This window comes from Pan troglodytes, chromosome 6 (assembly GCF_028858775.2).
Source record: "Pan troglodytes isolate AG18354 chromosome 6, NHGRI_mPanTro3-v2.0_pri, whole genome shotgun sequence".
Classification (NCBI taxonomy): domain Eukaryota; kingdom Metazoa; phylum Chordata; class Mammalia; order Primates; family Hominidae; genus Pan; species Pan troglodytes.
Window position 1 is genome coordinate 152,754,702 of NC_072404.2, and position 16,981 is coordinate 152,771,682.

At 40.8% G+C, this 16,981-nt stretch overlaps 1 protein-coding gene across 29 annotated transcripts in view; it reads right to left on the reverse strand.

The window, feature by feature from the left end:
- DGKI (diacylglycerol kinase iota) overlaps positions 1–16,981 on the reverse strand; it is a 496,276-nt gene that overhangs the window by 36,545 nt on the left and 442,750 nt on the right. For 25 of the 29 annotated variants that reach the window (XM_063815623.1, XM_063815622.1, XM_063815621.1 and 22 more), the window contains 3 exons: positions 15,978–16,098; positions 5,487–5,523; positions 3,708–3,807 (listed from right to left, as the gene is read on the reverse strand). In XM_063815623.1, the coding sequence (XP_063671693.1) occupies positions 3,708–3,807; positions 5,487–5,523; positions 15,978–16,098 (258 nt within the window). Of the gene's footprint in view, positions 1–3,707; positions 3,808–5,486; positions 5,524–6,735; positions 6,937–15,977; positions 16,099–16,981 lie in introns of all 29 variants that reach the window. The other 4 variants (XR_010159013.1, XR_010159015.1, XR_010159014.1 and 1 more) reach the window with 1 other exon arrangement.

Genomic DNA, 16,981 nt, shown 5'->3' on the forward strand with positions numbered 1-16,981 from the left:
AGCTAGTTTCTCAATACAGAAGTGGTAGATATTGATTAAAGAAATCTTGGAAAGCTTGAAAAGCACAAAGAAGAAAAGGAATATCCCTAATCATTCCACCAAACTAAGATAACCACTAAACCTTCCATTGATAACTAGATTTTGTCTTTTATACGCCTCTACACGTATTTTTATAAAAACAAAACCACAATTCATTTACATACTGTTTTACAACCTTTCTTAGTAATATATCATAAATTTGTCATTAATTTTTTACATCAACATTTTAAATGATCATATAATTTCTTACAGACTACTATAATGCCTTTTGTACACTTGTATACACACATATACACATATATTTGTATATATATATTGCTATTTTTTAAATGAGGCCATTGAATAAGAAGTCAGCAGTAAAGGGAGAAAGAGTGTCCATTCTTTTGAATGCCTGTATATATTACTTGGCATCGCTCAAAATTTCTAATTTTTGTCCAATGATAAAGTTTTAACTATTTAAAAAGTTATGTTAAGTTCCAAAGGAAGGGTAGAGGCATGATCATTGTACCAAATAAATAGCTCCATGTACAAATGCACACAAGTGTTATAAATATTATCAGAGACTTCTCAGCTTTCATCTCGGCTATCCCAACAGATACTGGCGACCTCAATCCAACCTGCTCTACATAGCCTACTGGGGAGAGGACAAAAGGGAAGTAACAATGGCTCTAGAATCTTTCTAAAATGTTACTTATTCACTTGGGATTTAGCCGTTAACCACTAGTTTGAAGTTCCTTGAATAATTTTTATTCAACTTGTTTGCAGCCTTAGTAGATAATTGTGTCTTTACTTCCATAATAATGAGGTTGGAATTTCCAGGTTCCAAATATTCAGAGAGGTTGCTGAGGTGGGCCTTTGAGGTGATTTCTGAGGAACTGATCTCTAATAGGAGAAATTCTCAGGATGCTGCTTCTCTCCAAAAAATTCCAGGAGAAGATTCAGTTGTAATGATCACATTCAACTTTAAACTAGCATCAAGTTACAGAATGGCAAAATTTAAAAATCCTTAAAAAGTAATGAAGTATAGCTATATTATTTCATGTGGTAAGACCTCTAGAATATAACGTTGAGTGAAAAGTTATACGATATCATGTATGTATGACTTCATCTAGTTAAAAACAACAAGAGAGAAAAACAGGCATATCTACATGTGAAGGGGGATCATTACAAGTTTAATGATATCTAGGTCTAGGTTGTGAGGTTTCCAGCAATTTTTTGCTTTTTGGAGCATATCTTCCTACATTACTAGTTTTCTATGTGAGGGGTTTATAATTATAAAAACAAGCTATTTCCATTTTTTTAAAAAAAGCAGACACATACACAACACAAAATAGAAAGAAGTTTCCATGAACATTGAGTCCTTTATCTGATTCAGAAACTTAGAAAGATAAAAAAGCAGACCTGCTCAAGAGCCAGGTCTCCTGATTCCTGTTTGGTTTGTCCCTCTTTTTCATGGCTTCTCTCTGTTTTTAAAATGATCTGAGTTGAGTGTAGGACCAGCCTTTGTGTGGTAAAGAGGCAGTTGCGCTGCTGTGGTCTGAGTGGCCCTGGCAAGACCAACCCTACCCCATAACCTGGCTCCATTAATCCTGACTATAAGTTGTGTGTTTCTCAATCAGGTTAAACATCAAAACATCTGAGTGCAAATAACATCTGGGAAGAACATTACATTGAGAAATTATTACTTTTAATGGCAAAAACCACAATTACTTTTACACCAACCTAATTATCTGCCATTTGAAATAGTGTACCCAATTAGCTAGCCAGACAGGTAACAGACCACTAGAAACCAGGACACAGCTCAAGTGTGTTTGATATACCTAGGCAGCCAGGGACTTCAGAGAGCAAGGGTGCTCATGGGTTGCCAGGGAAGTGGAGAGTTCTATGTAATACAACTGGCTCAGAAAGGAAAGAAAGTCTACTAGGAAGGCAAAGTTATTTCATAAAGTGGACTGCAGTTTGAGGAGGCCCCAGGGAAAAAAATTGCACATAGGCAGATTCTTATCACTTAAATAAATCTAATGGAGCTTAAGCCATTAATTAGGCTTCTAAGTAATCTATGTATGTGTCATGGTTACAACCATTGGCCCAAAACCTGAGCTACTCGGTACCTGCTTAATGAAGGCCTCAACTATATATTAAGATTCTTCTCTGTAAGTGTCTATAGGTAAGTGGTTCATTCTTTCCTGGAGTCTACCGAGAGTGTTCTAAAACTCTCAGAGCTTATCAGAATCCTCTATGGCAAGCTTGTCCAACCCACAGCCCGCAAGCCATATGCGACCCAGGATGGATGCGAATGAGGCTCAACGGAAATTCGTAAACTTTCTTAAAACATCGTAAGATTTGTGTGTGTGTGTGATTTTTATTTTTTCAGTTCATCAGCTGTTGTTAGTGTTAGTGTATTTCATGTGTGGCCCAAGACAATTCTTCTTCTTCTTCCATTGTGGCCCAGGGAGGCCAAAAGATTGGACACCCCTGCTCTATGGTGTTGATCTTCTATGTAAACTAACTCCTCTTTCTCTCTCTTCTTTCTTATAGGCTGAGCCCTGGGTCAACTCTACTAAGCTACAATTCCTCCTTCCCTCTATCTTTCAACCCTTTCTCTTGGGTGCTCTCTATAAACTTAAACAACTTGTGGTGCAGCTTGTTCTCAGTTCTCCTAAACAGAGTTTCCCCTAAGGCCTCACCTCCGCCAGCTGATGCTATCAAGGTTGGCGTACATGTCACAGTACAATATCTGGCCTCACTGCCCTCTTATTAAGATAGTCCTAAGAAAGTGGACACTTTTAAGTTCAGATTTACATAACTTTTGCTGTGGAGAAACCAACCACATTTCAAGCCAAGTGCCACAGGTATCACTGTACCTCAACAAAACAGACTCCATAAACAAACCGATTTTGTTATGTGGCTGGGGTGTTCTGGCACCAAATGAGAACCACCAACCTGCTGATACAACACTGGGCTGGACGTCAAAAGAGCTCAATTTAATTTAAGCCTCAGCTACTGGTCCAAGGGTATGTGTAACTTTCTCTAGGCTTTTAGCTCCTATACCTATAAATGACAGTAATTCCCATGCTATCTAGTACCTGAGGTTAACTTTTAGAGAATAATATTAGAAAACAAATGGAAAGAATTTTTTAAAAATGAAGAACTACATAAACACACCAGATTTAAGACTGTAACCATCTCAAAGCCAGATCCTACCATCCTGGGAGCTGGGAAAGAAGCCCTTTGGCACCCATATAAGCGGCCATATGAATCATAGAATTTAAACCACGTTGGAGTAAGTACTGAAGGAAAACCCCAAAGGGGCTTCTCAGTAGTCAGGCCAAAGTCTTTGAAAATGGTCCTGACCCCTCTCCTTGGGCTTCAGACCTCAACTCCCATGACTTGGCTGCTAGCGTTCAGCAGGACAACTCCAAAGTCCCAAGGTCAACGTGTTCAGAGGTTTATAAAGCCCCATAGGCAAGCACACGCCCTCCCTTTGTGCTTATACATTTAAATCACAGTTTCTCTAAATGAAGCACTCTATTTTTTCCTCCTTTTTCCAAAACCCCAGGCACTTCCATAAGCACAGAAAGGATGTCCGTGCTATGGTCACAAGCAAAGGCAACAGTGCCTGCGATCTCGCCCAGCGGGAGGATGTTTGCACTCACTCATCGAGTTACCTTGGAGTCCGTCTTTCTCAGAGATGCTCCTGCATCCACCAGAAGCTGGCACACAGCCCGGTTCCGCTGGCAGGCAGCCTTGTGCAGTGCAGTCTCACCCCTAAATCAAAGATGAAATGGGAAACCACCCATAAAGGGGTTGGAGGCAGCAGGGAATGGGTGAGGGGAGCTGATGTCGGGTGCTCCTCAGCCTCCTTCCCTGTAGGCTGCTGAGACTTTGACTGTAGGGTACATTCTGGGGAGGTAGGGAAGGGGATTTCTAAAAATTCCTTGAGCTAGCCATCACCTGATCATAATATCTGACTCTAGCCCCCTTTCCAAATAGTGTTGATTAAGTTTAGTAAATTTTTTAAAAGCTACTACTATTTGATTTAGGTGATAGTCAATGCAGTATTAAACAGACTAATTGTCTAGATGTATCTGAATACTGAAGCCGTTCTCTCTGTGCATACATTTGAGCAGAGCGAGAAAGGCACTGGGTGAAAGAACAGGGAGCAGCGTGGAGCGCCTCTGGCCCTTCAGGCACAGCACGCAGCCCTTGGTTGATGGCCACTCGGCCTGCAGTGGAGTATCTCCTGAGAACCCAAGTTCAAAGAACCAGGCCAACACCCACTCTGCTCTATCCACTTTAGATTCTGTGTGAGTGGCAGGTGGAAGGAGGGGGCAGCCACAGAGGATATCTGAGAGGCACAGTGAGACCCTGGGAGAGTTTGAGAGCCAGGGCTCTCCCCAGGAGGCAGCAGGCTTGAGGCCAGCCACTCAGTGTGGGAAGGGGCAAGGGAAACTGGCCATTTCCCCATCACTGACAGGCTCTATAGGGAGGAGGGTATTCCTATCCTGAGCCCAAAGGCACCAAGATGCTTAATGCCAAAGTGTTTCAGGAAAAATCAATAGCAGCCTTTAGAGAAGGCAAAATGGGGTAAGTGATGGCACCACTTATAATCTTGCCAATAGGATGTGCTGGCATGTGGACCAGCTCTATGGAGCGATAGACAGCTTCTTCCACAGCTCTACTGCTTCTCTTCGTCCTCCATTCTATTCATTTCTACTTCTCCTCCTTCCCACATGCTTAGCTACTCACCACCTCATTCCTCTCCACACCAACTCATCTTTATACCTTTTCAAATATGGCTTTCAGGATTAGTTGTACAGCCTATCTTTGTTCCTGTTTGGGGAGCAGTAGCTATTTCGCTACTTTAGAAATAAGGTTGAAAACAAACATTATCATCAGTTTAGGCACCATCCCAGAGCTGATGACTTTTTCAATCAGGATTCCTTCTCTGAACCACAGAAGACAGAAAATAGAGTGACTATGTTCTCAGTTCTTCAGTGGTGGTTCATAACTTGTCCTGTTCTAGACTAACAGAGAGAAGTTATGTCACTACATGTGAATAATGCCTTAGGGCAGTAGGGCCCCATTTTTTCAGAAACTCCAGTTGAGAAAGAATAAATGTGATGGGTATATTAAAAGGTAAGTGTAATTATTTAGACTTCTCAACATTCCAAGATGCACCAGTGCAGAAGTACATTGTTTGAAGCAAGCTCTAAATGATGATTAGCGCTGACTATGGAGGCAAGCATTATGACAATTGTCTTCAATTTCTATTCCGTAATTTTTTATTTAGGCTATTAGCCCTGCACATTTATGAACAAAGTTGAAAGTGGACTTTGAATTAATTAAGTTAAAATTACCTATGATATGCTCTATAGATTACATTCTTCTCCCAGATATGTTCTGAAGAAAATAACCCAGACTATGTAATAAAAGGCAACACTCACGTTTCACTGTCTGCCATATCCAATAACTCGGAAGGTCCTAAATAAGAAGAAAGCAAGATGACCGTCAAAAATAAGCTCAAAAAGTAAACATTAACAGAAAATCTATAGTCACAGAATTAAAATGCCTTGGAAAGCTAAATTTGGGGAAAGGAATAACAAGACAGAAAGAAAAATAAAAGGATTCCTCTACCTCCTCATCACCAAACTCACAATCTCCATGAACCAATATGTACAGAATGGTAGATACAAAAGAATGATATGATCTCTGCTGTCAAGCAGCTTTCAATCAAGTTTATGAAATAAAACTGGAATAGAATAACTGAAAAATAATTAAGTGGCTAACTAGGGAGAAAGGGGCAGATCAGGTGGGCTTTAGGAATCAGGGCAATTTCTCATTCTCAAACGAGTTGCTTGGGATGGCGTCTTATGAAGCAAAATATTAAGGCTGTAAGATACTATACGTATCATCTAGGGTACAATTCCACTTTTTATAACATTTCCCTTCTCAGACCAGAAAGAAATACTATGCATATACATCAAATGACTATAGATGCATCCTTAGGAATGGAAATATTCTGTGAATTTTCCCTTTCACGATGTTTGGTGTATTCATGAATTAATCCATTCAGTCTACAAACACTGCTTGGAATGTCTTCCTTTCTAGCTCTGTACCACTGCTTCTCTCCTTGCCATCTCTTGCCCTCTTCGGTCTATGGGTATCCAATAAGACTTTTTTTCCCCCATAAAGCCCTTCATGATCCCACTTCAAGCAGCTTATTAAACACCTGCCTATACAATCCCTCACTTTATGTACTGACCCTATTTCCTGTAGTTGAATGGGTAATGGGATTTATCATCCAAGTTGGGACCACCCCAGGCAAGGGGGGATATATGATCATGATACTGATCATGACACTTAACAAACTGTTTTAAAATAACCTACTGATTTATCTCTCCCTATAACTAGACTCCAGAAAACCCCTTAAAGTTTTGGCCCATGCTTTGTCTAGCATTGTGTCATTCCTTGGTGTCTAGTGTAGAGCCTGGAGATAAGTAGATGCTTAAACATTTGATTGAATGGATGAATAAATATGCTTGTAAGTGCCAAACACAGTTCAAGGTACTGAGTATTTTAGTCTTTAGAAAGATGATCCTGGGGATTTGCTCTCTTTATTGGTGGATATCATTATTATTAAAAATTAACTTATTGTGCATAGTAAGAAGGGGTGGAAGAGGTTATCACTCTTACCATGAAAGTCATTGGCCAAGGACAACATAACAGAGATGTTATGGGATTTCATAATTCTCCTGGTCATCCAAATCATCTTGACCTCTTCTCTTTCACATCTGCTATTCACTGGGACCAGGTGAATCTTCTCTTGCAAAGTCTCTCCTATTTGTCTTTTCTGCTTGTCCTATTTGACAAATAGACTTCCTAACCGGTATCTGCCTGGAACATTATTAGCATGCAGAAGTAGTTACCAAGAAAGATAAGAAGGTCTTATATCATCTAGATTTCTAGGTTTCCAATACATCATATCTACTGCTTACTTCCAAGCATTTAAACCATTTAAACACTGGAGCTCACAGTCTTTCATCTGGAACTACATTTCCTCAATTTGTTCCCAGGGTTCCATTTTTTTTTTTTTTCACAAAAGCTAAAGTGGTAATTGCACACTCAACCACATATTTCTCAGGCTTTCCCAGCTCTCCCTATCCAGAACAGCCACCTATCTAAATCTGGCATGTTCTTCAAAGGCTAGTCTGTGACAAGGTCCTCTCAAAAGATGACCTTTGACAGAAGGAATGTATTCTTTCTCTCAGCTCCCAAAGCACTTATTTGGTTCTACCCTCATACTATGTATTTGCTTTTTGAATGCATGCCTTCCATAAATAAATTATTCTATATTTGTTGAATATAAGAATACCTCAGTTATTTTTTGTATCCTTCTAGCACCTACCCTATACTAAGGAAACAACAAAGATTTAACTCATACCTCTTTGGTCCTTGGTCCTGTGATTCTATGAGAACATGAATAATGATCCTTATCCTCCCACACACATACAAAAGTGCAGAGCAGCACAGGACAGTGACCAGGGGTGAGGTTTCTGGAGCTGTCCCTTCTTGGTTAAAAATCCCAGCTCTATACAGACTAGGTCTTGGCCAAGTCTAATTAATCTCTCAGGCCCTTGTTTATCACCCATGTAAAGTCAAATTAATAATAATATTTATCTCACAGGGTTGTTGTGAGAGTTCAAGAGGGCTGGGCATGGTGGCTCACGCCTGTTATCCCAGCACTTTGGGAGGCCAAGGCGGGTGGATCATTTGAGGTCAGGAGATTGAGACCAGCCTGACCAACATGGTGGAACCCCGTCTCTACTAAAAATACAATAATTAGCCCAGTGTGGTGGTGCGTGCCTGTAATCCCATCTACTCAGGAGGCTGAGGCAGGAAAATCGCTTGAATCCAGGAGGCGGAGGTTGCAGTGAGCCGAGATTGTGCTCACTGCCTGGGTGACAGCCTGGGTGACAGAGCAAGACTTCTCAAAAAAAAAAAGAAAGAAAGAAAAGAGTCAATACACATAGTGTGCTTAAAACAGTGCCTGGCACACCACAGGTACTGCTTCAACTTTAGATAGCATGAAGTGTCCTATTCTCTGTCCTGATACAGCAGGTCACACTACATCAAGATATGGGATCATCAGTGAAGGAATGTGGTATGAAAGGGTCGCTTTACTCCCACTTACATGTGAAGCCACTTGTTGACTCAAATTCTATGTCCTGAGAACCAAGCACCTGAGGCCTATTTAGCTGCCAACAGGGCACTCTTCACGTCAGCAAGGGGCTTAAGTACCCAATGGTCCTCTTAAAGAGTGCCTGTCACCTTCAGCGAACATTCTAAGCCACTCCTTTTGAAAGAAATTCCATGAACATGAGCAGCCTAGACTCATTAGTAGCTCTGTTCCCATTGGTACTGCTAATTGCACAACTATTTAGGCAACAGGGGCCTTGTTTACTTTTCTCCTTCATTCAGCTCTGTCATTCAGTGCTCTCAGAGCCGTGCCACGGTGAGTCCACAGTTATCCAGGGTCTAAGCCTCTATGCAAGTGAGGGGATCCTCAAGGCTTTTAATTGGGCTAGCACAGCAATAATTTGACAATATGAAGGTGGGGACAAGGAAGAAAGCTGTTCTTCACAATTTCTGATCAGAGTCACTACAAATGCAGCCAACCCAGAATTATTCCAGAGCTGATTATCCAGTCTGTGAGTCAGGCATGCCCGCGGCTACCCATCACTCTCCTTCCCTCCACGCCCTTTCATCCTCTGCAGCTGACAGAGGTGAGAGGCAGAGGCACTAATAACAAGGCAAGAAACTTTTGCTCATAATTAATATCTAAAAAAAAAATGCCCATTAAAAGGTTTGGGGAATGGCTCTGAAATAATCAATTTAATTAACTTCAACTTTCCTTATTCTCCCATCAACATAGATAATCACAAAATAGCAGAATGTTCTGAACACTGGCCAAGAAGAGGCAAAAGTAGCAGCCAGCTGACTACAGATGGGAATGGGCAGCTATTTTTAACAGCACAGGTACATTTTCTAATCATTTTTGGCCTGCTTTAGGATAACTGTTTGCATAATGCTAGCAAGGAAGGAGTTACAGAGAGTGGATGCCAGGAGAAGCCTAAGACAAGGCTGTTCTTCTCCTTATTTGAACCTGCACTGCCCAATGGGGAGCTATGCTTTAACTGTACAATGTGGAGTTTAACTGTACCCTGTGACTTTTAGTGTAGAAACAATAACACCTGTGATTTTTGAAAAGTTAATTTGAGTCTCACTAATAAAGGAAAGGAGACAAAAGGAGAAAAACAAGAGAGAAAAAAATAAAGACTAGTCAGGCACGGTGGTTCACGTCTGTAATCCCAGCACTTTGGGACAGCCAGGTGGGAGGACTGTTTGAGCCCAGGAATTCAAGAGCAGCCTGGGTAACATAGCAAGACCCCAACTCTACAAAAAAAAAAAAAAAATTAGCTGGGCGTGGTGGTACATGCCTGTAGTCCCAGCTACTAGGGAGGCTAAGGAGGGAAGATTGCTTGAGCCCAGGAGATCAAAGTTACAGTGAGCCATGATTGCACTCCAGCCTGGGTGACAGAGTGAGATTCTGTCTCAAAAAAATAAAAATAAAGACAATTGAATTCCTTCAACATATATGAATGGGTAACATTTGAGTTTGGGGCTTGTTTTATATACACATACGTTCTGATTGCGGACACTATGCCATCTCCCCTAAGGAATTTCAAGGGAGATCATCAAATTGTCAGCAGAGAATTCACTGTTGTTTCCTCAATAGAAAAGGAAATCTCAGGTCTCTGTCTCTTCCAGGGTTTACTGAAATGTCCACCCTTCATCCTTTGGCTGACCTGAACCAGAAAAAATACTATAAAATCCCTATTGAGGAGATATGGGTGCAGATTTCTCCATGAAAATTTCAGATGAAAACGGCCTCTGCTCTTCCAGAACCCTAGATCAGTTGTCATTTGAACTCTGCTTACGACATTCACGTGGTGCCACCCTGCATTGTGGTTATTTATCCATGTTTCATTTCCCTTGCTGGTATTAGGAATATGGAGGACACAGACCATCTCTCACGTATGGATGAGTTTTGGCAAGTAACCTAACTTCACCATACTTCAGTTTTCAACACCTGTCAAACGGAGATGAGAGCTTACTGTATAGGGTTGTAAAAATTAAATATGATAATGCATTTAGAACATTTAGAACGAAGAGGTTAGCAGTGATTGTTACAGAAACTTTTTTTTCCTCAAAAGTGCCTGGGACGGAATTAAAATGTTTTAATGAATGAATGAATAAAAGACATTTTAAAGCCATTTTGGATCCCAGCCAATATCACTTTAAGAGAAAGATTCACAATTGAAATACGGATTCAAAAGACTATGCTATATGGGAAATGGTCTGAAAGTTAAGGGAAAGAAAATTCTGTTAAGTGGACATACACATCAGTATTCAGGAGACACCCGGGGAATGCGAAAGGAAGCAAAACTTCACAAATCTTTCAAAATGAGAAAGTGAACATCGTGTTAAGCAGCCAGGCCTTCCAAATTACAATGTTGCTGCCCAGTACTCATTCCATAGGCTCTTCTGTTGGATACCCCAGCTCCCGCTGATGTGACTTTGTCATCAATATTATATTTGTATTATATATGACGTGCCTTTTGTCACATGCATCCTTTAATTTGCTTCCCACACCAATGCCTCCAAATCCCCTTTGCTATTCCTTCCACTTCCCATGGCCTCTCTCTGGGCCCTCATTTCCCATTAGTCTCCCTGACGCTGCCAGCAGACCATTCCAAATCCTCCCCTGCCACAGGACAAAAGCTGCACAGATGTGGGGAGAGCTGGCACTGGGAATGCTAACAGTACTGTCATCCTGTCCCAGCAGGATGGTGGTCAGTTCTCTCTGGGACCAGAGGCAGAAAAAGGGGGGTAAAAAAAGAGAAAAGAAAGACTGAAGACAGAAAAAGAGGGAAGACAAAATAACCCATTGAAATCAAAAAGGAAATGCATGAGTGAGATTTCTATCAGGAAAACCAGTAGGAGGCAATGGGGTAGGCGTGGGGAGAATAAAAACAAAAGAGCAGAGTGTGCAGGGTGGCGAAGGAAAGAAACAACACAAAAGTCCCTTGGAGGGGCAAACGAGGGGGGAGGGAGCGGGCAGAAAATATGGTTGAAAGGAGCTGAAAAGCGGGAAGCACTGAGAGGAATCTCAGCTGGAATCCCTGCATCCTTAGTCTCTCTCCCAGTCTCTGTGGAATTATTAACTCTTCCTCCCCGAGTCTCTTTTCAACTCTCTAAATGTCCAAATTCCAGTTTTTCATAAAGGAAAGCAGCATGCTGTATAGATGAGAGAAGACATCCAAAGGAAGAAGATGCAAGCTGAAAAAAATTCAAGCCTCCCATGGCGCTTTCAGAACATACCGCACATCTCATGTGGCACAGCCCCCAGCCTGCTTTAAAAGAGCCCATAGAAGAGAAATCAGTTGCTGCTTGTTGTGTCTGGGAGAATAACTAATCTCAGGACTCTTGTTCAGGTGTCCTCTTGATGGTGGCGGCCCACACTCCTGACCAGAGCCAATGAAGAAGAGGGCAGAGCAGAGGGGAGAGGGGCTCAGGAGTAAGGCTGCAGGAAGCAAAGGAAGTGTCAACTCAAGAGCCACAAACAACATCAGCTGTGCACCTGGAAAAGAGCCTGTGAATCCTTCAGAATTGCTATTACTAAAGGCATCCTTACAGTCAAGTCTTTGAACAATTTTTCAGATTTATGTCATATGAAACCATGGGACAGACATAAACCAAATTGTAAAAAATAAGTAAATAAACAACAAAGGCTTTAAGAGATTTGCAATATTCAATAACCAGGAGGAATGTCTTTCTTGATCTTCGGCATAGTGTAAAATTTTTATTTGTTATTTTTTTTTCATTTACATGAATTCAAACTGATCAGACTTACCTACTGCAAATCTGATGCTAATTTAAAAATACAATGCCATAGTCTGGTATACATCCCTAAATCCCAGACTTACTGAGGCCTCTTGGAAAGGCTGATTTCTTTGTCAGGTCAGGATATTCCAGAGTTATCATCATTATTAAGTTAGGAGAGACTATTTCAATCAAGAGAGATCACCTTAAGAAGGTGATTACAGTATTGAAAAAGGGTAATGTTTTCTGTGTACTTGTCCCTGACTTCAAGAACACTATAATTTAAAGGAGTTTCTATCATCTAAAAGAGAGGAATGGTTTTGCTATGATAGTTTTCAATAAAATGCAAAGGTTAATATAAACTGAATCAGCAAGTAAAGATATTAAAAAACAAAACGACAGTTGAGCTGAAGTGTTTAGCTCTTGTGGAATGAGGTGAATTAGGCTATATCAAATGATTTTACATCCATATTTCTGAATAAATAAAAAAGAAAAGATAGACATCAAAAATGAAATTGACAATGTCTATCAATGTTGATGAAAACTAATTTCAATAAGAATCAATTGCATTTAAGTCTCCATATTCAGCTATAGTAGTAAAGTGTTAAAAATTGCCATCCATCAAAAATGCAGTGATCCTTGGACTGAACATCATAATAACATTTTCTTTACAAACAAAAGAGATGGATTGTGCTCTCCTATCTCCACAGTCTTTCTTCCTGTGCTATTAGAGATCCTGGTGAGGCAGGAAAGGTATAGGATGCCTTCTGAGACCTCAGAAATTGTTTGCCTGGAAGTGAAGTTAGGATGATTACTGTGAACATTGTGTTTCTTCTCGTGAGCATAAATATTAAGCTGATTAATTTATAACATCTAACCAAAGCATTGGAAAAATAAGCACCCCCACCCCCCTAAAGAAGACTGAATTCCTTTGTGTCCTTCCATTTGGGCGGAGTGGTATTGTGTGACTCTGTCTTTGCAAGAGTCAATGCGGGTTGATGAGAAACTGATTTGTATTGGAATGTTAGGTTTTGATCAAAGCCCTCAGAGACTAATGTGCCAGATGAATTGATGCCAGGCAAAGTAGGTGTGTACTGATCTACATTTGGGGTTAGAAACTCCAAGGCCTGTGAGCTTGGATGAACGGTGTTTTTAAAGGCCCTATTTTTGGAGGCAGGGGAAGAGAGGAAGTAGAGGAAGTGAAAAGCTACTGTGTTAGCGTGATATCATCCCAGGACTCATCATTCACGTCCCTGGGGCAACTCAGATGAGGAGTTCTGCTGTTTTCATTTTTAGTATAATCATATTTCAAATATTGCATGGGCTATACTTATGTTAAAACCTTCATTATTGTTATCATTTTTTCTTTCTTCAAGAGACAGAGTCTGGCTCAGCTGCCCAGGCTGGAGTGCAGTGGTGCAATTCTAGCTCACTCAGCTTACACCTCCTGGGCTCAAGCAATCCTTCTGCCTCAGCCTCAAGTAGCTGGGACTATGGGCCCACCATGCCCGGCCATCTTGTATTTTTATTTGTGAAACTTGGGTTCTTAAGACCCAGAACCAAAGTCAAATAGAAAAACGAAGCTCTAAGGGATTCCAGGTGAGTCAGAAGTTTAGGACATTGTTCACTTTAAACTGCAGAGACTGGGACATAAGGGAGTGTGGTAGATTAAATATCTCCACGAATTATTCACAGCTCGTGCCATCAAACAGTGGAATCTGTTTCCCAACCTTTTAAATCTGGGCTGGCCCTGTGACTTGTTTTAGCCAATAGAATGCAGTAGAGATCATCCAGAACTTCCCAGCTTAGCTTCAGGACATCTGGCAGCTTCCACTCTCACCCCTGGGAACCCCAGCACTACCATGCTGTGAAGGATCTTGGGAAAAAAAGACCAGGTGTTGAGAAAGGCTTAGGTGTCCTGGCCTTCCACAGCCCTCCCAGCTGAAAGCCCCAAACATGTGAGAGTCCATCTTCAATAAAGCCTCATCAAAAAAAGGAGCTGACTGCAGCCTCCTAAATGAGACCAAGTGAGACGGTGGATACAGAGAGGATCCTAGGACTAGGGGAGGAAATACTGCTTCTCCAGGAAAGGTGAAAAGATGGGTGGGGGGGTGTGGAGAGAGAGATTCCTGGATTGTGTTGTCACTCAAATAGATGGCCAGTGTCTCACCTAACTCCAGAGAGAGGGTAGGTGGGCACCAAATGGCTTGAGGTATCCAAGCAAGCATTCAATCTCTTGGGTAAAGGGTAAACTAAAGAGAGTAGATTGGAAGTGATCAAGAAGACAGCAAATAGGAGAACTTTAAACCTGAGCTAAACAAAAATAAAGCGACAGTATACATCTAACCCTCACCTGAGCTTTGTGCAGTAGAAATCCTGAGATATTAGTGTGGCTTCACTCTTGCCCAGAAAGGAACGCTTTTAACTGCAAGAGACTGAATAGCCAGGGAAATAGGAGATGGAATGATACAAGCCCCAGACTTAGCACCAAAAATACATCCTACCTACCTAGGCTTTCCAGGGCAGACAGGTTTGGGATTATCCAACCCAGCCTACAAGGAGTAAAGAAATCCTGTCATCACAGCCCTCCTGTTTTCATGGTCTTTCCTTTTTCTAACCCACCCTTTCTACCGTATTTCAGACCAAGGGTTCAAGCAGAATCTTCACAGTGAGAAGGTGTTGAAGACAAAGCAAGGGGTGTCTAACGTGATTCATAGTTTAGTACCTACCTTGCAAGGACCTTGTCAAATGATGGGATGTGTTTACTATAAACAATTGGCAAATATGTGCTTGATAAATGGTAGCTATGTTATCTATCTGTGGCTTTACCATAGGACTTAAAACAGCTCCATATATCGGTTTTAAATTTAATTATACACATGATCTTATTTTTTTCTTTAGCCTGCAATTGCTTGAAAACAGTGACTGTATTTTATTTTTGTCTGTGTACCATCTATAACAGGCAGCTCCCGTTAGGCACTACACAAATATTTGTTAAATGAATGAATCAATGAATGGAATAAGACATACTTGCTGAATTGCAAAAAAAAAAAAAAAAAAAAAAAAAAAGGAGCAAAAAGGATGTGAATGTTTATGAGTATGCTTACTATCTACAGGCTGAATTTGGGTACAAAAGGAGTCAGCCACAGGCTGACTGTCAGGGCTCAAAGAAACTTTTCCAATCTCTCTGTATACCGAGATCCAGCAGAATTAGACTCTTTCATTCCTTCTCATTTAAAACAGACTAGCTAGGCAGTATTTTTTCCCCTTTATTCCTGTTCTTTATTCCTAGAAATACTACAAAACATGATAAATTGAATGTAACAGTTTAGATTTTGTATTCATTAAATATGTTTATGCTTCCAAAGGGTTTTTAGAGGCAGATGCTATAGTGCATGCTACTTCCTGCAAACGATCTGGCACCAACTATTAGAAATCCAGTTAGAAAGCAGTCTGGAAGGTTAGTATGATCTGCCACAGAGAACACAATAGTACCAGACATTTTCAAAGAGAATAAAGTGTAACTTGGGTGGAAAAGATAAATGAGATCAAACAGAAAAAAAAAGAGAAACTGGAAAGATGTAAAAAAATTATCCTCATGAATCTTCACAATGATGAACCGCAAATATAGGTGAGGTAGGGAATCCCAACCCATTAATTTACAGAAGAGCTCTAGAAAAAAATAAAGTGCACGATGCCAGGCTGCATTTATTTTTGTCCTCTATTTAAAAAAAACTAATTAGTCTGAAAAATAGCCTGTAAAGAGGTTGGTATGAACACTGTTTCTATTAATTGCTTGGATAGGATGGCCCACATGTGTCAGTGGACTGCAACCACGACTGCCTCAAATAAGCGGGGGCAGAGTCTGCTAAAAGTTTGAGAGTATTTCTGCCATTCTGAAAACTGCCTGGATGAAGGGTAACTTAGAAAATGCAAAATGCAATGGATTTCACAGATAAGTGATCCTTGGTAAGTTCACTATGCCTACTTACCGTGGTCAAGGATATATTTCACAATCTCCCCGTTGCCGGTTTTAGCTGCGTAGTGAAGGAGTGAACAGTGGTCTGGTCCCTGAATTAGCAGACTGCCTCCATTTTTATAGCTTTCTATTAGCTGCAAGAGAGACATACAAAAAGAAGCTCAGGCAGAAGCCGGAACAAGGATAACAGCTAACCGGTAATAAAGTGAGAGTCTTGTAGCAAACCACAATGTTTCCAGCCTTAGAGGACATAGAGAAAAGTCAAAAAGATGAAGTAGCATTCCTGGACTGTGTTATCACTCACAGAGATGACCAGTGTCTCTTCTAACTCTGGAGAGAGTCTGTGGGTATTGAACAGGTTGGGAAACTGAATCACGCTGAATTACTTTTTTCATTTATTTTCTGAGCACTGGTCTCTATGGTCTCTCTCTCAAAGGAGTAGTGACGGGTGGAGTGGAGAACAAAAGCATCTCTATGTTGGCTTAGCATTCTCCTGAGTGAAAGAGTAATTATGGCTATAAGCAGAAATAGCTTGGTGACTGTAGCTAAGCTTCTTGCCTGTGTCCTTCAGTTTTTCTTTAGTCTTATGAACCTATATACCAAATATCAAAGCTGCTTCTCTTTCTCCCATGTAAGATCACTGAATACAAGTATAGACACATACACACGCATGCATGCATGCACACACACGAACACACATCTGGCTTCCTTCTTCATCCAGATATGCAGCCCAGCCTGCAAACCTTCTGTTAATCATCCAACACATACCTAATAGGCTAGAGATGATCTACAGAGTGAGACCCAAAATGATTCAGAAAATGTAGTAGTTTCTATATGAGAGAAGACTGGAAAAAAAAAAAACAAAACAGAATTATGTAGCCTGAGGATAAGGTGGCTACATGAGGATATGGTCTAAGTTTATAAAATATTGAACATTACAGAAAATGTGAATGAGTCCCTCATCTCCAAACTACAGTATTTCATGACAAGAGGGCCTGCATGAAGCTTCTAATAGGT